Below are 20079 nucleotides of genomic sequence, written 5' to 3'. Positions count from 1 at the left end.
ATCCAAGCCAGGGCCATGATTTGCAAAAATTAACAAACAACTCAGTAATTTAAATTAAAAAAAAAAAAGACCCTCTTTGCCAATTGCAAGATCATATGGGGGCAATTACAAGGCCCTTTTGAATGGTGCCTTGCTGAGAAATCACCATTTGAAGGAAACAGTTGTCAGCCACATGACATGTATTTCAATTCATGTCTGATCATAAAAAACAACAAGGGAAACAAGATTTATAGCATACAGAAAACCAGATATGCTACAGCAGCCTCCTTGTGGCTAGAACTAAGGACAGAATTTTCTGAGAGCGCCCAGGGTGATGGGTATTGATTTGAAAATCTGCCCTTTATTTAGCTGTATGAATGGGAGCTGAGCTCCTTGGAAAATCATGGGCATCAAGCATTTTGTAGGAGAGATATTCACCAGCACAAAGGGTGGTTAGGCCACAAAGTCAGTGAAATTTGGGGCACTACGGGTGCAGACACACAGGACGTTAACTTTGGGGTATTTATGTTACAGTGAGATAAAAGTGCGAGTCATTTAACCTCTCTATGCTCAGTTCCCCCTCTCTAAAATGGGCATACACACACTTCGCTACCTCACAGGGTTGTGAACATAAATATATTAAAGACTGTCACATGCTTGGATGCTACGCTGATGATACGGTACACAAGTGCCGAGGGAGAGAATCTACCCATCTCTCTTAAGACACAACACAGTCCATTTATCCTTGCATCATGTTAGAGGCAGAGGGAGCTGTGAAGGGGAGGAATGCTATCACAATGTTCCACTAGGACATAATGAGAAACTACTGAGGACCGGGGCTGTTCCTCAATCCTTGATCCCAACAAGCCTTTTGCTGCAGAATAGCTGGGGCTGCACTGAAGAGTGAAGCCATCCCGTGGCACCTTGTCTCCTCCTATTCTGCATTGGTCTTTGCTCCCTCTACCTAGATAAGCCCCATATATTTGGATATCGGGAGCTAGGTACCCCATTTCCATGGGATCCAAAACACTGGGTTCCTTTAAATCCAAGGAGAAACCTAGAACCCCTGGTACTTATTAAAACCATTCTACCTGTAGCAACAGTTCTCTCCTCTCCCAGTACAAAAGTGTTTCTCTGTTTGTCCCTCCAGCTGGGGTATGTACCCTCTTCCTCGCTCTCTTTCCCTACCTTCACTATGGTACGCGGGACTGCAAGTAGGCAAGTGCTTCACAACTCTGAAGGGCACTTGTAGAAAAACTGCTTCTGAAATAGAAGGAAAAGCTTTTAGCCATGCCTCTATCCAGAGATGTTTATGCAAGGCAAGAAAATAGTTCCTGAGCGATGTGTTACTTGAGGCCCAGGGGGCTTTTATGTTAATTGACATTTTATCACAAAACACTCCATTTAAAATGACAGCAATAAATCTGCATCAGGAAAGTGAGCCACAACATCCATCAGAGGAGTGGTTTGGTGGTATGTTTACAGTGAGCTTTGAAGGAAAGAATTTAAGCACCAACCAAAATCTCAGTATTGAAAGAAATATTCTCCCAATATTTCATTTACGCTCACCAGCTCAGTAGGTGAGCCATGCAGCTTGCTACTTCCATTTCAGCTTTTAATATATGCTCCAAATATATGAACATTAAGAACCAGGTCAGATAGTTCTTCAGCTCATGAAAGTCTTAAGAAATAATACGTTTCATTGTTCTTTATACCAAACGTCTGGCTTTTGAAATTTTAGGGCCCTCTCAGCAAACATTAGGAATAGAAGCTTACCTTTTGCAAAAAATGAAAGTAGAGATGTTCACATAATTCACATGACTCCAGGAGCTGGGACTTTATGAAACAAATCGAATATCATGAGTCTGACAGCAAGATCATGAGAGGTGGCAATACTTTACCTGTGTGTATGCAGTAGGGCTGGCTGAGATACTCACTGGGTGCATCTACATGTGAAATTACTGTGATGCAATAAACTCCTGAGCAGTTTGAGCCAGAGTCAGCTGCTCTTGGGTGCAGCATCTACACATGCACCTGGGATAGCAGCAGTTTGAGGTGGGCAGAATAGCCCCAGCAGGCAGCAGGCTCAGCCCTGGGCTCTGGGTGGTGACGTTGGGCAGCAGAGGGGCTAGCTGGGGCACGAGAGTACTAGAGCATAGAGCCATGTGGCAGGCAGTTCCCACACTTTAGTACCCTTGTGCCTCAGCCAACCTCAGTCACCATGCACACATGCATTTCATTGTACTTAATTACTCTGCCATAAGATAGCACTTTTGGGGACAGTACTATCTTACAGTGGAGTTAATTAATTTACTGTGCCCTAATATCAGAGCATGTGCAGACAGTGATGCTTTACTGGGGAGCTAATCAGTCACTGCGAAGTGCACGTGTAGATGCACCCACTGCATACAAAAAAGGCTTAAGTGGCAGAGGAGCATAAATCTCCTTTCAGTAGAGCATGAATTTAGATGCTTTCAAAAATCCCATTCATAATGAATAGCAGTATGTTAGCATATCTGCATTGACTTCAACACCAACAGACTTCATTAGAGCGGGTTGTCATTTTGTCCTCTTTTGTTGTGACAGACTGAGAATTTAAATATGGATTTTTAAAGAAGCCTACGGGGTGCCTAAGTCTTTTAGGCTCCTTTGAAAATTCAAGCCTGAGTCCATATGGCTGCACCAATTTGCTCCAGTTAAGAATCCACCCCTCAAAGTTTAGTCATTGAAATCTTAGTGCCTGGCTCTGCTTTTGAAGCCAGAATCTGGGGTGAGCTGGAGTCAGGGCCCAGTCACATCTTAATTCCCAAAGTTATGATAAACAGGACTCTTAGAGGGATGGTGCCAGAGCAGAGTGGTTTACAAACAATAATATATACCCTCTTCTGCAAGATAAGAGAGCATTATTACCCACACATGTATTGTATGTCCACTTTGCCAGGTGCACAAGAAGGCACAAAGTGCAAGGCAGACAGTGATCAGGCACTAAAGGCAATGTGTTTATGGGGCTCTGATTTGAGGAGCTTCAGTTTTGAGGAGCCCAAGTACAGACATCCCAGGGCCTGGTTTCTGGAGGAGTTAAACACCTCAAAGTCAAACTGTAAGCATCTCAAATTGGACGCTCATGAGTCCAGATACTCAAATTCAGAAGCCATTTTCAACAGCTTGGCCCATGTGTATTGCCAGTGGCTATACAGAAAATCTGTGGCAGACAGAAATGGAGCGATTCCTGGGCTCTAGCTGAAAGAACAAATTTCCTCCAAGATTTCCACCCCTGCATGCTGGGGAAGGAGGACCTGCCCCAGTACTACAACATCCTGGTGTTCAAGGCAATCCCTCTTGATTTATGCAAGTGCGAGTGACAAGGACGCCAGGCCTGCTGTGTCTGCCTTTCCTTCACTGTGCACAACCACAGCTTGCGACATCCCCATCTGCCCTCCTGAAAGCAATTATGAAAAGCAGCATGTCCCGGCTGCCACAGAGGATTTGACTTCCTGCTGCAAAGCTTTCTTTGAGTCATGCAGGCTGCCAATCTCAAGGCAACACGTCCTGGCACCGGCACATGACCCTGCAACTGGAACCCGACCTCCCCGAGCAGAGAAAAACGGTCACGCCAACAGATGGGCTCCGACAGAAATCAGCTGCAAAGACAAGGCGCGAGTGTCGCCCATATTTACTGAGCGTGAGGCTGCTGGGCAGGGATGTTACAACAGCCATCTGGGAGGGCTGAGGGGTTTCTTGGGGCTGCACCTTTGCTGTTCCTTCTGCTTTAGCTTTTTTAATAGCATGTCCTGATGTACAACAAAAGCCCCAATCCTCACTACACTAGCGCTCATTTACCTTATTCTGGTGCCATTGAGATGCCTGTAGAGGAGATGTAAATCACATTTGCACTCACTTTCAGACCTCTTTAAATGGTCAGAGGGGTGCAAGTACCCTCAGCATAACTGAGAATTGGGATTATAAGGGGGGGGTCTCTAATTGTGCCCCTTAGGTGGAAGCCACCGATGCAAAATAAAATGGTATTGCCTGAAACGGTGTGGCTTTTATCGAATGAACTAAAAGGCTTTGAGCTCACTTCTTCCCTGGGCATTGCAATGAACAGAGCAGGAGCCCTGCTGTCTGACACAGCTCCTGCTGGCCTGGAGCCCCTGCCTCCTCCTCAAAAGGATTCTTGGCAGTCTGGGCCAAGTTCCCCATGAGAGGCCAGCCTAGAGATAATTTCTGGCTATGTCTGCACTTGTGGCTATGGCATCTTTAAGGCTGCAGTCAGCTCAGCACCCACCAGCCCTCTCCAGCAGACATCTGTCCAGACACTGCTGAATTTCTAGGTTTGATATCAAGCTCCCACAGCTTTGCTCTCCCCACCCCTTTTCTTCCTCTCTCTGGAGCATGTTTCAAATGCACTCGAGTGCACCGAACCTAGAGTAAAAGCAATTGGGTAGAACAATCCCAATCTGTTCATCACTTCACACCTTTCTGCACCACATTTCCTGTCTCTATTGCCAATAATTAGGACCAAGCATGCAAAGAAAACCAAGTTGTTTGCAGACTCCTTCCTAGAAGGGCTCCACTCAAGGAACAGGAAGAGCAAGGTAGACAGGTGTGGTGTTAGTCATAATGAACCCTCAAGACACAGAGATGTAGCTCACATGGCTTGGGGTAGATGATGGCCACCCCCTATATCAACCCTAAATACCTGTGTAGACATACCCTTTTATCTCTGAGTAACTGCTTCCTGGCTAAAGCAGAGTACCACCCATTTCAGGGGCTGTACCTCCATCCAGTTACCTATAACCATACTTTATTAAGGCTACATTGAATAAGACAGTGTTCCTAGCTTTCTCTCACTGGCCTGACACGTCTTGAGAAAATGTTCCCCGTTTCTTTCTCCACCATCAGGCAGGATTTTGTCTCTGACAGTTCATTTATAGAAATACAGAGATAAATGAAAAATAATAGCAAGCGAGTAAGGAACTGGGCTGTATAACAGGCAGCCGGTTTCAGATGAGAGGTGAAAGTTTATGGGGAACTGAGATGGAGAAATGCATGAAGTCTGAGCCATATTGCTTGAACCACAGAGGAGATGGCTTTCACACTGACAACCACCAGACTGTATAGAAGGGTAGAGAAAGGGCCATTGCAAAGCTAATGCAAGGGAGGGGGAAGACAGAAACATGGTCAGTGGGTCAATTTATCATATTTATGGATAATTTTAAATAATGAATTCAGTTCCTTAAGTGAAAGAGGAACTGGACTAGCTCAAAACTACTAGTGAAAACAGAGGGGGCGGGGGGGTCGTGGAAAAGTAATTAACAAAACACATGCAGAACAAACCTTGGCGTGTCATGGAAAATTTTGATTTTCGCACTGAAAACCACCAAAACCCCAAACCCAATGTATTACAGACTGGGCCAACGTGGTCATGACAAAGTAGGCTGCAGCTCTTCACATCCATTAACCAGCTAAGTTTTGGGGTATCCACTGAGTGGCAAGCAGCAGCTGCTGATGCATTAAATCTGGAGCTCCCTGGATGCAACTAGCCTTCAGCAGCAGCGGAGCCTCTAATACAGGGGTAGGCATTTATTTGGCTGGAGGGCCGCTTAATGAGTTTTGGTGAGCTTTCGAGGGCAGGCGTCCTGCAGACTCCTTCCCTCTACTTCCAGCGTAGTCCTGGGACCTGCATGGCAGGGGTCGGGGAAAGCAGCCGGCTCCATTGCGCTGGGCTTCCCCCAGTCAGTGGTGCAGAGCTGCACGTGTGCCACACAGAGCCCCACGTGACAGGCGGGCCAGCCAGGCTATGCTCCTTGTCACCTCATGTAGCACTGGCTGGAGCTGTGTGCTGCCAAGCAGCAGCAGTGCCTGCACAGGTCACGAGCACCCTGAGTACCCGCCATTTGCTGCTGCCTCTGCAGGCAGGGGCTGTGCACCATGGATGGTTTGCACCACCCTCCCTCACACCACCCTCCTTTCTGTGCATCACACTCCCTCACAACCACACCCTACCCACCTGAGCTCCCCACTCCCGTCACCCCCTGGGCACGGGATCGCTCTGCCACCAGCCCCAGCCCCACACTCTATGCTCCCACCCAGCTACAGTTTCCCCTCTCTCACTGCTGCCCTTTCCCTACCTGGTGCCTGGAGCAAGCAGGACGCCGGGAAAGCTGGGAAGGTCTCCCGGCCGCTGCAGCACTGGCAGCAGCAGTTCTGCCCTGAAGCTGCGTGCTGGCTGGACCAGGCCCTTACACCCACGAGGGTGGGAGCAAGGCGTGTGGGCTGGGTGGCATACAATTAGTTGGTGGGCTTCCACCAGCTGTATGAAATTATCTGGCGGGTTGGATCTGGCCTGCGGACTGTATTTTGCCCATCCCTGCTCTAATACAAGTAAGAGTCTTTAAGAGGAGGCTAGATGTGCACCTGGCTGGGGTCATCTAACCCCCATGTTGTTCCCTGCCCAGGCAGTGGGTTGGACTCAGTGATCTGCTGAGGTCCCTTCTGACCCAAACACCTATAAGACCAGCTCATAGCACCCTGCTGAGAGCTGGACAATTTTCTCTACAGAAAGCCGGTTCATCCATGGTGCCTTGTGCAATTGCTTCTCTTTATCTGGGCCCATTGCTTACCTGCTTGGGGTTTCCAGATCCGCTCGGCTGACTATGCGATGCTGGTGGGGGGAGTACAACCAGTGGAAAGCGGTCAGTGTTCTCTCCTCGATTCGAAAGCGGCCTTCTCTCACGTACCTAGAGACAACAAGGAGAATTATCTATGACAGCAGAGCTGTTGGGAGCAAAAAAAGAGAGGTAGATACGAGACTGGAAGAATGAGCAGCTCAGGAAAGCAGCTTAAAACTGGCAAGGCCAAATCCAAATGTAGCTGTGTGAATTAGTCCAGCCGGGCCCCCTCCCACCGTTGCCTTTTTCCTCTTGATTAACAGAGATTTGCAAGGGCATCCTGCCGTGTTCGCATCGCTGTGTGTGCAATCCAGGCGAACACCACACCATCAGGAGAACAGTAAGCTTCGTCACGCTGCCAGAAAAATATGCCCCTGGTTCAGCCAGGAAGGAAAAAAGCAGAATGTTCTGCATTTCCATAGTACCCTCAGTCTCAGGGCACTGTTAAAATTAACCAACAGAATTAAGCCTTATGGCTGTGAGACAGGTAGGCATTTCTCCCTCTTTTTTACATAGGGAGGAAGTGGGGAATGAGGCATGAGGGAATTAAGGGATATTTGGAGGCTTTACTGGCAGATAAAATCCTAAAGTCCTGACTAAAGATGTGTCAACTGCTAAGATGCAGTCGCATGAAACCAAGCATGAGAGTGAAACCCTTTCTAGGACGAGGGTCAGGACAGAAGTGGTCTGAGAACCTAATCCCACTGAAATTAGTAGGAGTTTTGCCATGGACTTCAGCAGAGCCAGGATCTTTCCCTTACATTTGAGCCTTCTGGGTCATGCTCATGACTCCAAGCCTGATCCCAAGTTATTGTGAGGGCCCTTAACACCCACGATAGCTATAAGTCTGCACTTGTAAGGAGGCATTAGTGTAAATAAGAATCAGGTTTCCTGTGACTACCTTACCCAGAGACCCTGAGAAGCTCTGTGCACTCATAAGTCTCTGTCAATCAAGATGGCACAAATGCAGAAGATCTGTAAAGTGCTTCAGGACAGACCTATAGAAGTGGGAAGTTGCTTTATAAATTAAGCTTATTTCTATCTAAGTGCAGTAATCCACATGGAATATTTCAAGTATAACAGTTCAAGTTGGGGGTTTTTTTTGTTTTCATAGCATTGGGCATTCACCTTAAAGTAGGAAGCGTTCAATTAACTCTGATTTGTCTGATGGTGGAGATCTACCAGCACCCTCTGGTGGCACACCACGCTCCACAGACACAATAAAGTGTACCAATTATACTGCTGGTCCAATAGGAGATACCACGTTTATCGCCTTGCCTCTCATACATTTCCTGGACCATCGCAGCTAAAACAACACTCCAGTCCTACTATCCCTCCTAAGTCATGTTTGAAGACATTCACTGATTGTAGGTTAAATAACACAGGCCTGATTTTCAGAGGAGCTTGGTACCAACACTTTCTATTGACTCCATCCGGGATGCAGCCGACAGTACATTAATTTATTGGTGTACTAATTTATTAGCTGAATTACAAAAGCATTTAGAAGCTCCTAATCTGTACATACAGGGAGTAATTGAGAGTTCCTGACCCAAAGAGCTTACTAATTACAATCCAAGTAGAAAGGCAGGGGAAGAGGCACAACTTGAGAGGATGCAGGATTAAAACCCTGAGTCACCTACTCAGTTCTTCATGGGCAGGGATGGAGAGAGGGTCATTATGAATGGATTGTCTAGTCCTTACATTTTCCCCTCCACCTCCCAAATGCTCTGGTTTTTGATGCTGAATATGAAGGACCTCATTCCCTTGATTTCAATATAGTTGCTCTTGATCTTTGCTGTTGTAAATGAAAGCAGGAGCAGGCTCAATGCTCACGGGGTCAGACTCCAAAATCCACTATCACACCAAGCTCTGTCCGGCTCTGAGTACCACTGAAGCATACCTTTAAAGCCTCACTGCCATGAACATTGTGGTTTTGGAGAGCCGCTTTTCATAACAAGACACCTCGTACCCCATTAAAATAATTTCCTGGCACTCCTGCTGGTTCGTTTCTTTGCTGTCCAGACTGCCTATACAAGTTCTAGCTAAAGTAGTAGAGCTATGAACCAGATCTTCAGGTGATATAAAACAGCATAGATATCAGCTGCAGAGCCAGTCTTGTGGTTTTAAACGGGCTTCAATTCATGTCTTTGCATCCATACCCTGGACAAGCTGAGCTTTCAAAAGAAGTGTTCCCAGATGTTTAAATACATGTACTGTACATTCTTAGGATGCTATTCTTTCCATTAGCTTCCCTTCTTACCCACACCCAGATATGTGTGTCCAAACACTGGCGCATACTTAAGGCATCTAAAATATACACGTATCCGAAGCGCACACAGATTCTGTGTTAGGACACAGCAAACTGTGAACTTTCATCCACAGATCTCAAGGCATTTTACAAATGTCAATTAAGCCACAGAGCATTCTTTTCCAGCGGGCAATCTTTACCAGGCCAGATTCATCCTCTGCAGCAAAAAGACCTATAGCGACTTGTCCAAAGTCATTCAGGGAAAGTCTATGGAGCATACTGCAGTGCCATGCCATGCAGAGGTACCCAAGCTAGTTCTCAATCACAGGGATTGTACAGTAATGTACCTCTACTGATTTCAAAGGAGTTAATCATGACTTATTTCCATGTAAGCAAGATCAGAATCATAGAAAAATAGGGTTAGAAGGGACCTCAGGAGGTCATGTAGTCCAACTCCCTGATCAAAGCAGGACCAGCCCCAACTACATCAACCCAGCCAAGGCTTTGTCTACCCAGGTCTTAAAAACCTCTAAGGATGGAGAGTCCACAACCTCTCCAGTTAACCTGTTCCAGTGCTTTACTACCTTCCTTCCGAGAAAGTTGTTCCTAATATCCAACCTAAAAAACTTTCCTTGCTGCAACTTTAAACCATTGCTCCTTTGTTTTGTCATCTGTCACCACTGAAAATGAGAGGTTCAACCTCCTCTCTGAAGCATCAGACCACAATGAGCCATTAACTGAGCCATTAACTCATTTGCACAGGGGAAAGTATTAATTAGTAGCCATCAAATAATTGGTGCTTGCTTCTAAATCTCATTGACACCGATGAAAATTAGGAGTCATAAAACTAGTGTGTAGGAGCAGAATCAAGCTCCTTTGGTTCCATCCAAGTCCATCTTGGAAAGAATAAAAACAAACCTCAGGTGTGTTTGCTGAGCTCAAATGTATTTGAGAAACCTTCATCCGATCTTGTTCTGTTTTCCATTATAATCCAAACATATTTTAAAATCTCTCTGTGGAAGCTCTATGCCTGGCTAGACTTGCAGCTGATCAATGCAAGGGAATTTGCCACCAATTTTCCAGCAGATGATAATCTAAATTTAACTACGTGTAGCATATATGCACTGAACAAAGTGTTCTCACCTTCCAATCGACTGCCGCAAAGATGCAGATAAGGGACTGAGAGCACGTTCTTTGCACAGTGGAATCTTCCATCCAAAGGGCCAGATTCTGCCCCCTCGTTACCTGGGTGTGATCTGGAAGACTCCAGATTATCCATCCCTCTGTGCCAAAATGTTCCCCGGTGTAAAGTAGCAGAGCTCCAAGTATTCCATAATGTCCCAGATGGGGGTTGGACTAGATGACCTTTGAAGGTCCCTTTCGGTTCTGCCTTTCTATGACTCCATGGTCATCTAGGCCAATTTCTTCCATATTTACCCCCACATAACAGCATAGAATCTGGCTTTTTAATGAGAAACGTACACACATGGGAAATGCAGAAACAAATCAAGAAAATAAGACTATTTGGTTCACTAATGGAAACCTAAAGTCAATTCTAAGCCCAAAGGCATAGGATTCATAATGTGAAATTACTTTTCCTGCCTCTAATATGGAACAATAATGAACTGTTCTCTTACCAGTTAAAACAAACTTTGCAAATCTAGTCCCCTTCATTCAAAACCTCTTCACAGCCTTTAAGGCTTTAAAAGCCCTTCTAGTTAATTCTTTTAAACCAGCTTGATACATTAGTAAGCCAAGGCACTGAGAAGTAGAGAGAGAAATTTTTCAAGCAGTCTAAGGGATCCAGACATGCAGCTTCCATTTAAGTTAATGGGTCAAAACAGATGTCTAAATACCACTGACTGCTTTTAAAAAAACACGAGGCCAGTAATCACAGTAAGGCAGCGGGAAGCTGTGAAGGGAACCCAAAATCTCAACTAGTAGTGACCTACCAAATTTGTTCCCCTGCCCTCCACCACACGGGCGCTCTGTTCACACCATCTCAGTAGAATAGACGCAAGAAACCAATCTTTTCTTTGCAAAGTCAATTATCAGAGTCCCCACTGTGCTACCTTATAACAGGTAATTGCCTTTGTGGCACCACGTTTGCAGTCTCCTTCCCAGGCAGAGGAATTGATCAAAGAGCTGAGTGTAACAAATGATCATTTATTTATAATAGAGTTTCCATTTCTCTTAATTTTTGCCCTGACAGGGCCATACATCAACCCCGCTCCCAATTTTATTATTATCCTGAAGGCCAGGCTAACGTCACCGTAACATTATTAGGACATCGTGTCAGATGTTGAAGCTTATTTAATCATGTTCAAGTGATGGATCAAGGGTTATTCTTCCAATTAAAGATGCGCATGTTCTTTAAATGCATAAGCAAAATAGCTGTAATTACAATTGTTCCCACTTTTTCAACAGTAGTCCACTAACAGGATCCAGCTAATCAGCTGCACTGAATGCACCCTCATTTGAATAAGAAATTTCCCTGGCAAGTCATTAATTATTAAAAGCATCCAGATTTTTTTTTTAATTTGTTTGGAAATCAAAAGGAAAGGCAACCGGAGAAATGACATGTGCTTCACTGCAAGCAGGGAGTTGAAGCTCAGCTGGAAGCTGCCATATGAGTGACACAGGCCAAAGCTCCCTCTTTGGGGACAAATGAGCGCCTCCCCCCCTGAAAAAAACATTTGTGCATGTGAGGAACACTCTGCCTGTGAATACAGCAGCTGTGGGATGGGAGCCCTGAAGCTGATAACAACTTAATCATTAGCCAGAGCTCTGGGGAAATAAAAGAAAGTGCTGACTTGGAGCCAGCTTGCATAATGCAGGCACGTGCTTGTGATGGGAGGAGAGAAACTCCCCCTCAAGACCTCTGTTGCATGATGTGCAGACTATCTCTGCTGCTTGTACCACGGTACCGTAGCTACTCACAATGCCCTTCCAAAGAAAGGAAGAACCATGAGCCCCATTTTAGCTCCCGAGAACCAAGTTAAGAGACTCACCCAAGGTCACACAGAAAGTCTGTGGTGGAGCAGGAATTTAAACCCAGGTCCTGGACTAACCACTGGGCCACCTAGGAAACAAAAGGGAAGAGCTTATGCTGCATCATTTCTGGGGCTGGCCAGCTCTGCTGACTGATGCAGAAACAGAAGGAACAGGGCAACAAGGTCACCATCCACCCCACCACCATGCCGTGTTCATGCCTCTGGGAGTGCATGCTTTGTGGCCAGGGTCTGTGCAAGGGTCAGAGCCAAGGAGAAATTCAAGTCACTGGCTTTGTGCCTGAAGAGTCCTCAGTCAAATAAGGGTTTGATGGACCCTGCTCAGAGCTCCTCTCCCAGAGAAGACATTCCCTGAAGCCCTGATAGCTCTTTCTGAACCCTACTATCCAGGGATAGCTCAGAGCTATGAATGGTGCCACATATTACAGCAAAGATAGCAGATGATGCAAGAACCTTTGGGTGAGGCGTTCGGGCTGTGATTAGCCACTGTGCTGTGGCCCTGCAATAACTGTCCTGTGTTTGCACTTGCATGCGATCCCCCCGTGAATTCAGGGAGGAGCCAAAGGAAACTGAACGATGAAGCAAATTGTGAGGAAATGACCCTGGTTCTCTTCATGTATTGCACTGCATTGCCTTCACAGCAGAACTTACAATTTCAGGTGTTCATTTCTCGCAGTGGAATTGTTTTCCACCCACCATTCCTAAGTTTCCATTACGGGAAGCATGAGAAGTCCACTGGAACCTCTCCACTCTGGATTGCTCTGTCCCACAGCATATCCAGCCAAACTAGAGATACCAGCATTTGCAATCAGACTCCCATCGAGTTTCCTAGGATCGTGCCTTGGCCTCCATCCTCCCCAAAAAAGAAACCTATACACAAGCAGCGGCTGCAGAACCAGAAATATAAGCACTGCCGGAGAGAGTCAGACCCAAAGCCAGACTACTGCAGTGTCTCTCTCTGACAGGGGCTGGAATCAGATGCTTCAGAGGAAGGTACAAGAACCCATCAGTAGGCAGATGAAGGATATTCTGTCCTCAACAATAGTTCTCATCTTGATCTATGACCTGGTGCATGAAGCTGAACATCCCTCCTGAACTGGTTGTTATCGCTACTTCTGATAAATCCTGGATATCCTCGTTATCCATGAGAAAAGTCCTTTATTGAACCTTGTTGAATTCCTTCTTTGTCTACACAGGGAATTGAGTGTGCAGTAAGACAGGGTATCAATTTACAGTGTACCTAGTTACTTCATACTAGTTCCCCCCATAGATATCCAGTGCCAACTATGAGAGCAGACCCAGCAAGCATTTACACTAGTACTACTAGATACAAAGTTATCCAGAAGGGACAGACAACCAACTCTCTAAGGTACCTGTAGGCTATTACAGTACATGGCCAATGGGTGGTGCGGAGAGCTTGTAACAGACTGCCTTGGGCAAACCGTTATGCCTGAATAAACTGGAAAAGCTCCAGGCTTCCCCAGAGCGGGGATAACTTACACCACTGTATGAACTCCGCCTGTTCAACGTGTGCATAGGGGCAAAGGCAGATTGCACCATGTCACACATCCATGCCTTACCAGATGCCATGCCTGCAGCTAGTGCACTGTAAACTCACCCCTCACTTCCTGCACAGTAATTCTCCCTGCAGCCCAACCCTCCCTGTGACAATGAGTCCCACATTTGAACTGCACGTTGTGGAAATGTCCATTTCTTTTTGTCACATACGAATGCTCCCCTTTTTAATTTAATGGAGCAAGCCCTCGTGCTTGCATTATGCTGGGTATGAGGCCAAAATCCATTTACAGGCACAGCAACAGCCAGAGTAATCAAGGGCAGCACGTCCGCCCCACTCTGGCTAGTCAGCACACTCGTCCCTGGCAGCACAGGCTTCCATCTGCAGTCCAACCAGACGTAGGCAGCAGTGTCACTGTGACGCTGGCTGGCTACATCAGGCAGTTCACCGAGTTTGACTTGTCACGGCTTGGCTGTGTTTGTGACACTGCTGAAGGCATCCACTTCCAGGCTGCTCCGCAGTGCATCGCAGCGTGCCTGGCTCTGGCACACCTTGCTGAACTGTCAGCATATCCTTGAAGGAGTTTACAGCTTGAGTTGCATAGTCATGGGGAAATCAGGACCTCTGCTTTTCACGGTGCGTTGGTAAAAATAGAGCAGGTGGCTCTTGAAATGACATTTATTTGCTAGCCAGGTAAATGAGAGATAAATATATAGGTCATGAGCCCTTGGGGCTAGGACCTGATAGAGCATTATGTACCTACATACAGCCAAGCTCAATAGAGTCTTGGCCCCTGGCCAGGCCCCAAGGCACTACCGTAACACTACCAATGTAATGACAATCAAGCCCACAAGTTCTTTGTGCAATGCACAATGGGCCCAGACACTATTGCAAACTAATGAGTCATTGGTTTTCCTTCTGTAGTGGGCATATGAGAGCTTACACACTGGTGAATACAGTGCCATCCTGAGAAGCAAGTCTGACTAATGGTCCACATTCTACAGATCCTGTGCAGCCCAGGCATCGTGGACAGTGGTAAGCAGGCTGCAGGGCAGTGGGGTACTGTCTAAACACACAAGATCTAACGATACAAAGCATGAGCTGTAGGGAGAACATCTGGCCTTCAGAAGTGAAGTCACTGGAAGCTTCAAGCTGTGGTCCCAGAACAACCTTCTGAAGAAGATTTCCCCCAATGGGCCAGGACTGCCCAGCTAGAGGCTCGCTACACAGCTCATCCCCCAAGCACTTGGGTGCAGAGCTCAAGTGCTGCCCACTGCAGGCTCCCACCCCCAGCGCTGTGACCTGGCTCCTCACCTCAGCTGCCTGGACCTGCCTCAAGACATTACATAAGCTTCCCAGGGCTGTAGCCCAGAAAGTCATTCGTTCAGCATTTCAGCATCCCACTCAGGATGGTAGGAGGGGGGAAGCTTTGGGGTCATAAATATTAAATAATGGAAAGAAGAAGCCAGCAAGAGGAAGAGCACCTGCTCCCAGGCTAGAATCCAGGGCAAAAGAGGCTGCCCTCAGCTCGCCCCGTGTGCAGCAGTACAATGATGACAAGGCAACCAGACCCCACTGTGGGGACCACTTCCAGAACAGCCCCATCCCAAGACCCCCCCTTAAGAAGCAACCGGGATATCCCAGCCAGACACTTGCAGCCCCCTATCCCTGCCAGGTGAGCATCTCCCTGAGTCCTTCCTGTAGCAGCAGCACCAAGCTCCCTCTGCAGCTGATAGGCCACTCTGCACCTGCCTCCCCGCTGCAGCAGCTGAGGGGACACCCTCTGCGGAGCCGCTCCCCTGACACATGGAGATGCCTTAGGAAGCAGATGAGCCAGTCCCGGAACCACCCCCCTCCAAGCCCAGCAGCGTCGGGGAGGCCCCTCTGCCCCAGACAGAGCATCACCGCAGGACCTCCCTGAAGCGTGTCTCCCCCAAAAGCAGCCCCTTTCACCCCGCAGCAGCTGAGAGCCACCCCCCACCCCCCACAAACACACACATCCCCACACCTCCCCCAGAGAGTGCCACTGAGCAGCCAGGAGGCTGAGGCGCTTCCCCTTCCCAGGGCACCTGCTGGGGATCCCCACCCCCAGCCTCCGGCAGCAGCTGGGACCTCTGCCCAATAGGACATCTGGAATCCCCCCCCAAGGGCAGCAGTTGGGGCTTCCTCCTAAGGCAACATTTGAACCCCCCCCCAGCCAAAGGCAGCAGTTGGGGCTTCCTCCTAGGGCAACATCTGGAACCCCCCCCCCCCCAAAGGGCACAAGGGCAGCAGCTGGGGCTTCCTCCCTGTGCAACATCTGCAGTCTTCCCACTTCGGGCAGCAGCCGGAACCTCCGCCTAGTGCAACATCTGGAGCTCCCCGCCAGCAGCTGGAACCTCCTCCCAGGGCAACATCTGGAATCCCCCCGGGCAGCAGCTGGGACCTCAGCCCAGTCCTGAAGCCCCTCCTCGGGCAGCTGCCGGGACCCAGCCTCCCCCAGGGCAGAAGTTGGGAGCCCCCCCGGCCGCACTCACCATCGCACCAGCTCCCAGCGCCGCTCCCCTCGCGCTGCCATGCGCCTCCGCGGGCGCCCCTGCCCCTTGCCCGGCCGGGACGACGCGGCGGCCGCAGCTGCAGCAGCTCGGGGCCGGGGCCGCGGGAGCCGCTCTCCTTCCGCGGCGCCGCTGCCCCGCAGGACCGGCCGCCCGGGCACCTCTCCAGGGCCGGCAGCTCCACCGGGAGCTGGAGGGAGGAGCGGGTGTGGGGCTCCCTTGTGCTGGGAGAGGGCTGGGAGCAGGCTGAGCGGTTGTTGCAGGGTCCCCTGGCCACCAAGAAGGGACCTTGCCCCCTCCTTGGCTCCTGTGCAGGGCAGCAGGGTCCCTGCTCAGAGGAGCTTGCAAGCCGAGTGGGCAGGAGAAAGGTACTAGAGACAGGCAGAGCAACTGCACCACGCTCACCTGACACATGTATGGGAAAGAAAAGAAGGGAGAGGAAACTGTAAGGGCCTGGGCAGGGGATGTGATCTACCCACCCAGCAAGGGCACGGTGGACCTTCAGTGCCACTGCACCCCCACCTCAAAGGGCTGCCTCTAGAAATGGGTACATAGGTTTCCCTCCAGAGCCTGATTCCTCCTTGGCTCCTCTGCTAAGCTGCCCTAAAGGGTGCCAACTGCTGCCACAGATGGTGAAATTTGTGGTGGCGAGGAAGATTGCCCACTGGGACCTGAATCAAGGCTATAAAACTTTAGGTAGGATGACTGGAACTGACTGATGTCGTTTATGGCAATACTTTGGGAAAGACATACCATCCCCTTGTTTGGTGCGACTTAATCCATCTGAAAACATTTACATACACCTAATTAGATAGATTTGTTACTTACGGACTTGCGAACACTAACCACAGAGGCCACATCAAAATAATCTTTGGCATAATGATTTATGCCTCTACATGCTGCAAAACTATAATTAGAGGTAAGTCAATACTAATGTTTCTGCGGTGAGGTATTTTACTGACACTTTCAGAATCTCTGTGCATGATATTACTCAACCCTTCATTGTTCCTGAGGGATACAGCTGGGAACAGGTTTCTGCAAGCAGTCGGATGCTTTTTAACTTTTGTAGGTGCTGATTTCATGCAGCTGATGATGGGCAAATAATTCACATCCTGATGTGAGATTCAGAACTGCATTTTCAGAGCTCTGTGCACATGAGGTGTATGTACATGTGTGTGCATGCTAAACATAAGGGAAAGCTTCTGTTAGAGCTCTGGTGAGCTGTTAGATCAGGGCACAGTCTATGTAAGCATTCACTGATTTTAAACAAGTCTGAACAAAAACACTAGAAAATGTAAAGTATCGTTGGGAACAATCATAGGTTGGACTGGATGCCAAATTCCAACAATGGGGCAGAGTCTGCAGTTGTTTGAAATGGGTCTGTAATTAACTTTGCTCTCTCTGCCTCTTACTACGGGGCTCCTCAAACAATGGATGTTGACTCTCACAGGGTGTGAATTGAAATTTTTACATGCAAGGAAAAAGTTTACACTGTAACACTGCCTAGGCTGGATTTTGTTGATTTACGTCAGTCTCAGAAGCAACAAATCATTATCCATTTGCTGGGGCTGTGAGTGCCAAAGTCAAAATTAATCTTCTATAGATTATTATTATAGATCCAAGGCTGAAACCTACCCCTTTATTCTTGAGGTTTATGTCAAAATCCAGGAGAGGTGCATGGGTAATTGGCTCACCGAATCTATTCCAGACATTTTTTTTTTCTTCCGGAGCGCCCTAGGAAACAAAATGAATACTGTATAGTCAGACATATCCTCAAGAATAACTACCCAAAAGTACCTGGGTTTGGCTTAAAACAACTATACTGGAACAGAAACAAAAACAAGAAAGCCAGCTTGTGCCTCTCAATACAAAATATGCATCTTAAATATACCTTCAGTATAGACAATATTGTGAAAGGGCACTTGTCTTTTAATTCAAAATGCATTCCCCTGCTAGGCCATATTCCACCATACCTGCGCCCACAGCACATGCTCTTATTCTTCATGTTGTACATGGGGGGGGAAAAAATTACCAAACCAACACAGCAGTGACAGGAAGTGGAGAAATAGGGCATCAAAGCCTAAGGGATATTCCTGAGGTCACACAAGAGGAAATCTGTGGCAGAGCAGACAACTGACCACATGTCTTGCAAATCCTGCATTAGCTCCTTCATTTCTGAACCATCCTCCTTCTCTTTGAATGAAGTAAATTTAAAAATAAATTCCACAGTCATACAGCAATGGTTGTCATTTGACATTTATTTCAATTTTATTTCACCTTGTCCCCACACATAATTGGTGCTAAGCACATCAGCTGGATATGTTGGATGAAACGGTGAGCAAGAAGTTGCTGACATTGAAATAATCATAATTAGGCTTCAGAATTCACAGCTCCTGGAGCGAATGAGTTCTCACCTGACAAAGCCATTGCTGCAGGTTGTTTGTAGACTCAAGAAGACAACACCGCTTTGGATTCAGATAGCCTTCCAATCATGCAAATGCTTAGTCAATTAAGTCAATGCAACAGTTCACCTGGATCAAATCTAGCAGGTATGTATGGCTGTGGAGGCTTGGCATGTTCCTATAAAGAAGAAAAAATAAATGTAATAGCTTAATCTTTAAAAAACCACTGTAAAAACTACCAGGAATTGGAAACAAAGGCTGGTCCAATGGCAAATTCTGTGAAAGAATATAGAGACCCCTAGAGATATGGGTCCTCTAAAGTTGGGTTTCTTACCCAATTCAATGTGCACATTCCTGTTTTCTATATGGGTATTTATTTAGATTTTCCAGGGCCTGGGCACTTTCTTCTGTTTATATCTGAGCATTAGAAATTATTAGCCTACTTTTCAGATTTTTTTCTGGCTGCTCGATGTCTATAAAAATAATTATTTTAGCCATACACATTATTGCCCAAGGTCAGGATCCCATTGCACTAGTTATCCATCCCAAAGGAGTGATTGGCTTATGAATTCGCAAACCAACACCAACAAGGACTGTACTGCCAAGTGGAAAGATGATGCTTTCTGCGCCAGATTCTCTTGAAAAAAAAAGCAATAAAAAATACAGAAATACTTTTATCACCAATCAGTGACAAATCTCCGGAAGCTGGGAACTATTAAGCTTCCTGTGACAAGTGCTGTCTCTTGCAGGCTCTCAGATGTACAGCACCCTGCACGCTGGAGACGTAATCTTGCTTAGGCCTTTTATGAATAACTGGAATACAAAGAATGGGCCAGCAGTTCTGTCTAGCTGTTCAGAGACCCATCCCTCATTATACTGCAGACCTGCCAGGTGACCTTGTACAAGTCAATTAGTCTCCCTGTCCCTTGAGCATTCATCTGGAAACATAGTACTTACCTGCATCACAATGGTGTTGGCTGTGAAGATATTTCCTTAATAGATTGTGCAGAGCTTAGAAGTTGCAGTGCCAGGAGCCCTATAAGCATCTGAGATAGACACAATAAGAAAGCCTTTTACTTCAACATGGCAGGAGTGAAAGCAAAGGGTCTGATTCTCACAGACACCAAGACCCCTTTACACCAGCCCTGGCAGAATCAAGGCACAGCAAAATGGTCATGAATTACATTTGAACACAGGGCACCTGTGTTCTCCCAGAGCAATGTAGCTGGAGCTGAACAGGTGGGACTTGGCACCAGCAAAGAGCCCTGCTGATTTCAGTGCGGCAGCATGACTGCTAGGATTTGCTCATCTAGCTCTCCTTGCAGGACCAGGGCTTTCACAAGGACTTCAGGATCTGGCCCTATTATTTTCCAAAGCTGGGTGCATTTCAAGATACAATCACTAGCCCACTAAAGTGCACAGCTTAGGCTAAACATTTCTGTCCTTGTGTGAGTGTGAGCAGAAACATCTCTTTGAAGGATGACAAATTGCATGACTTAACTCAAGCAAATATTCCTGAAAGTTTCTGATATTTTTAAATCCCCATGGAAATATTAAGCTAATGTTAAATTTATCAAAGCCCTCTAGCTTCTAGTCCTGCATCACTGTAAGGAGTGTTTTATTAAGTTCTTCAAAAGCAATCAGAAGATACACACAGTACATCTCAACTGGGCTGATAAATAATACTACATCTAATGCAAAGTTAACATCAAGTTTAA

At 47.1% G+C, this 20079-nt stretch overlaps 1 protein-coding gene across 3 annotated transcripts in view; it reads right to left on the bottom strand.

Moving 5' to 3' along the window:
- Positions 1–20079, bottom strand: part of RAP1GAP2 (RAP1 GTPase activating protein 2) — a 318779-nt gene that overhangs the window by 224487 nt on the left and 74213 nt on the right. The window contains exons 4-8 of one of the 3 annotated variants that reach the window (XM_019493274.2): positions 19319–19407; positions 18374–18539; positions 17595–17693; positions 11910–11980; positions 6603–6719 (exon numbers count right to left, since the gene is read on the bottom strand). Coding sequence is in view for 1 of the 3 variants with exons in the window: in XM_014608109.3 (XP_014463595.1) it covers positions 6603–6719; positions 15942–15982 (158 nt within the window). In the remaining 2 variants the exon portion in view is untranslated. Of the gene's footprint in view, positions 1–6602; positions 6720–11909; positions 11981–15941; positions 16012–17594; positions 17694–18373; positions 18540–19318; positions 19408–20079 lie in introns of those variants that run through there. The other 2 variants (XM_059717108.1, XM_014608109.3) reach the window with 2 other exon arrangements.

The sequence above is a fragment of the Alligator mississippiensis genome, chromosome 14 (assembly GCF_030867095.1).
Source record: "Alligator mississippiensis isolate rAllMis1 chromosome 14, rAllMis1, whole genome shotgun sequence".
Lineage (NCBI taxonomy): Eukaryota > Metazoa > Chordata > Crocodylia > Alligatoridae > Alligator > Alligator mississippiensis.
This window is presented reverse-complemented; position numbering and strand designations above follow the sequence as displayed.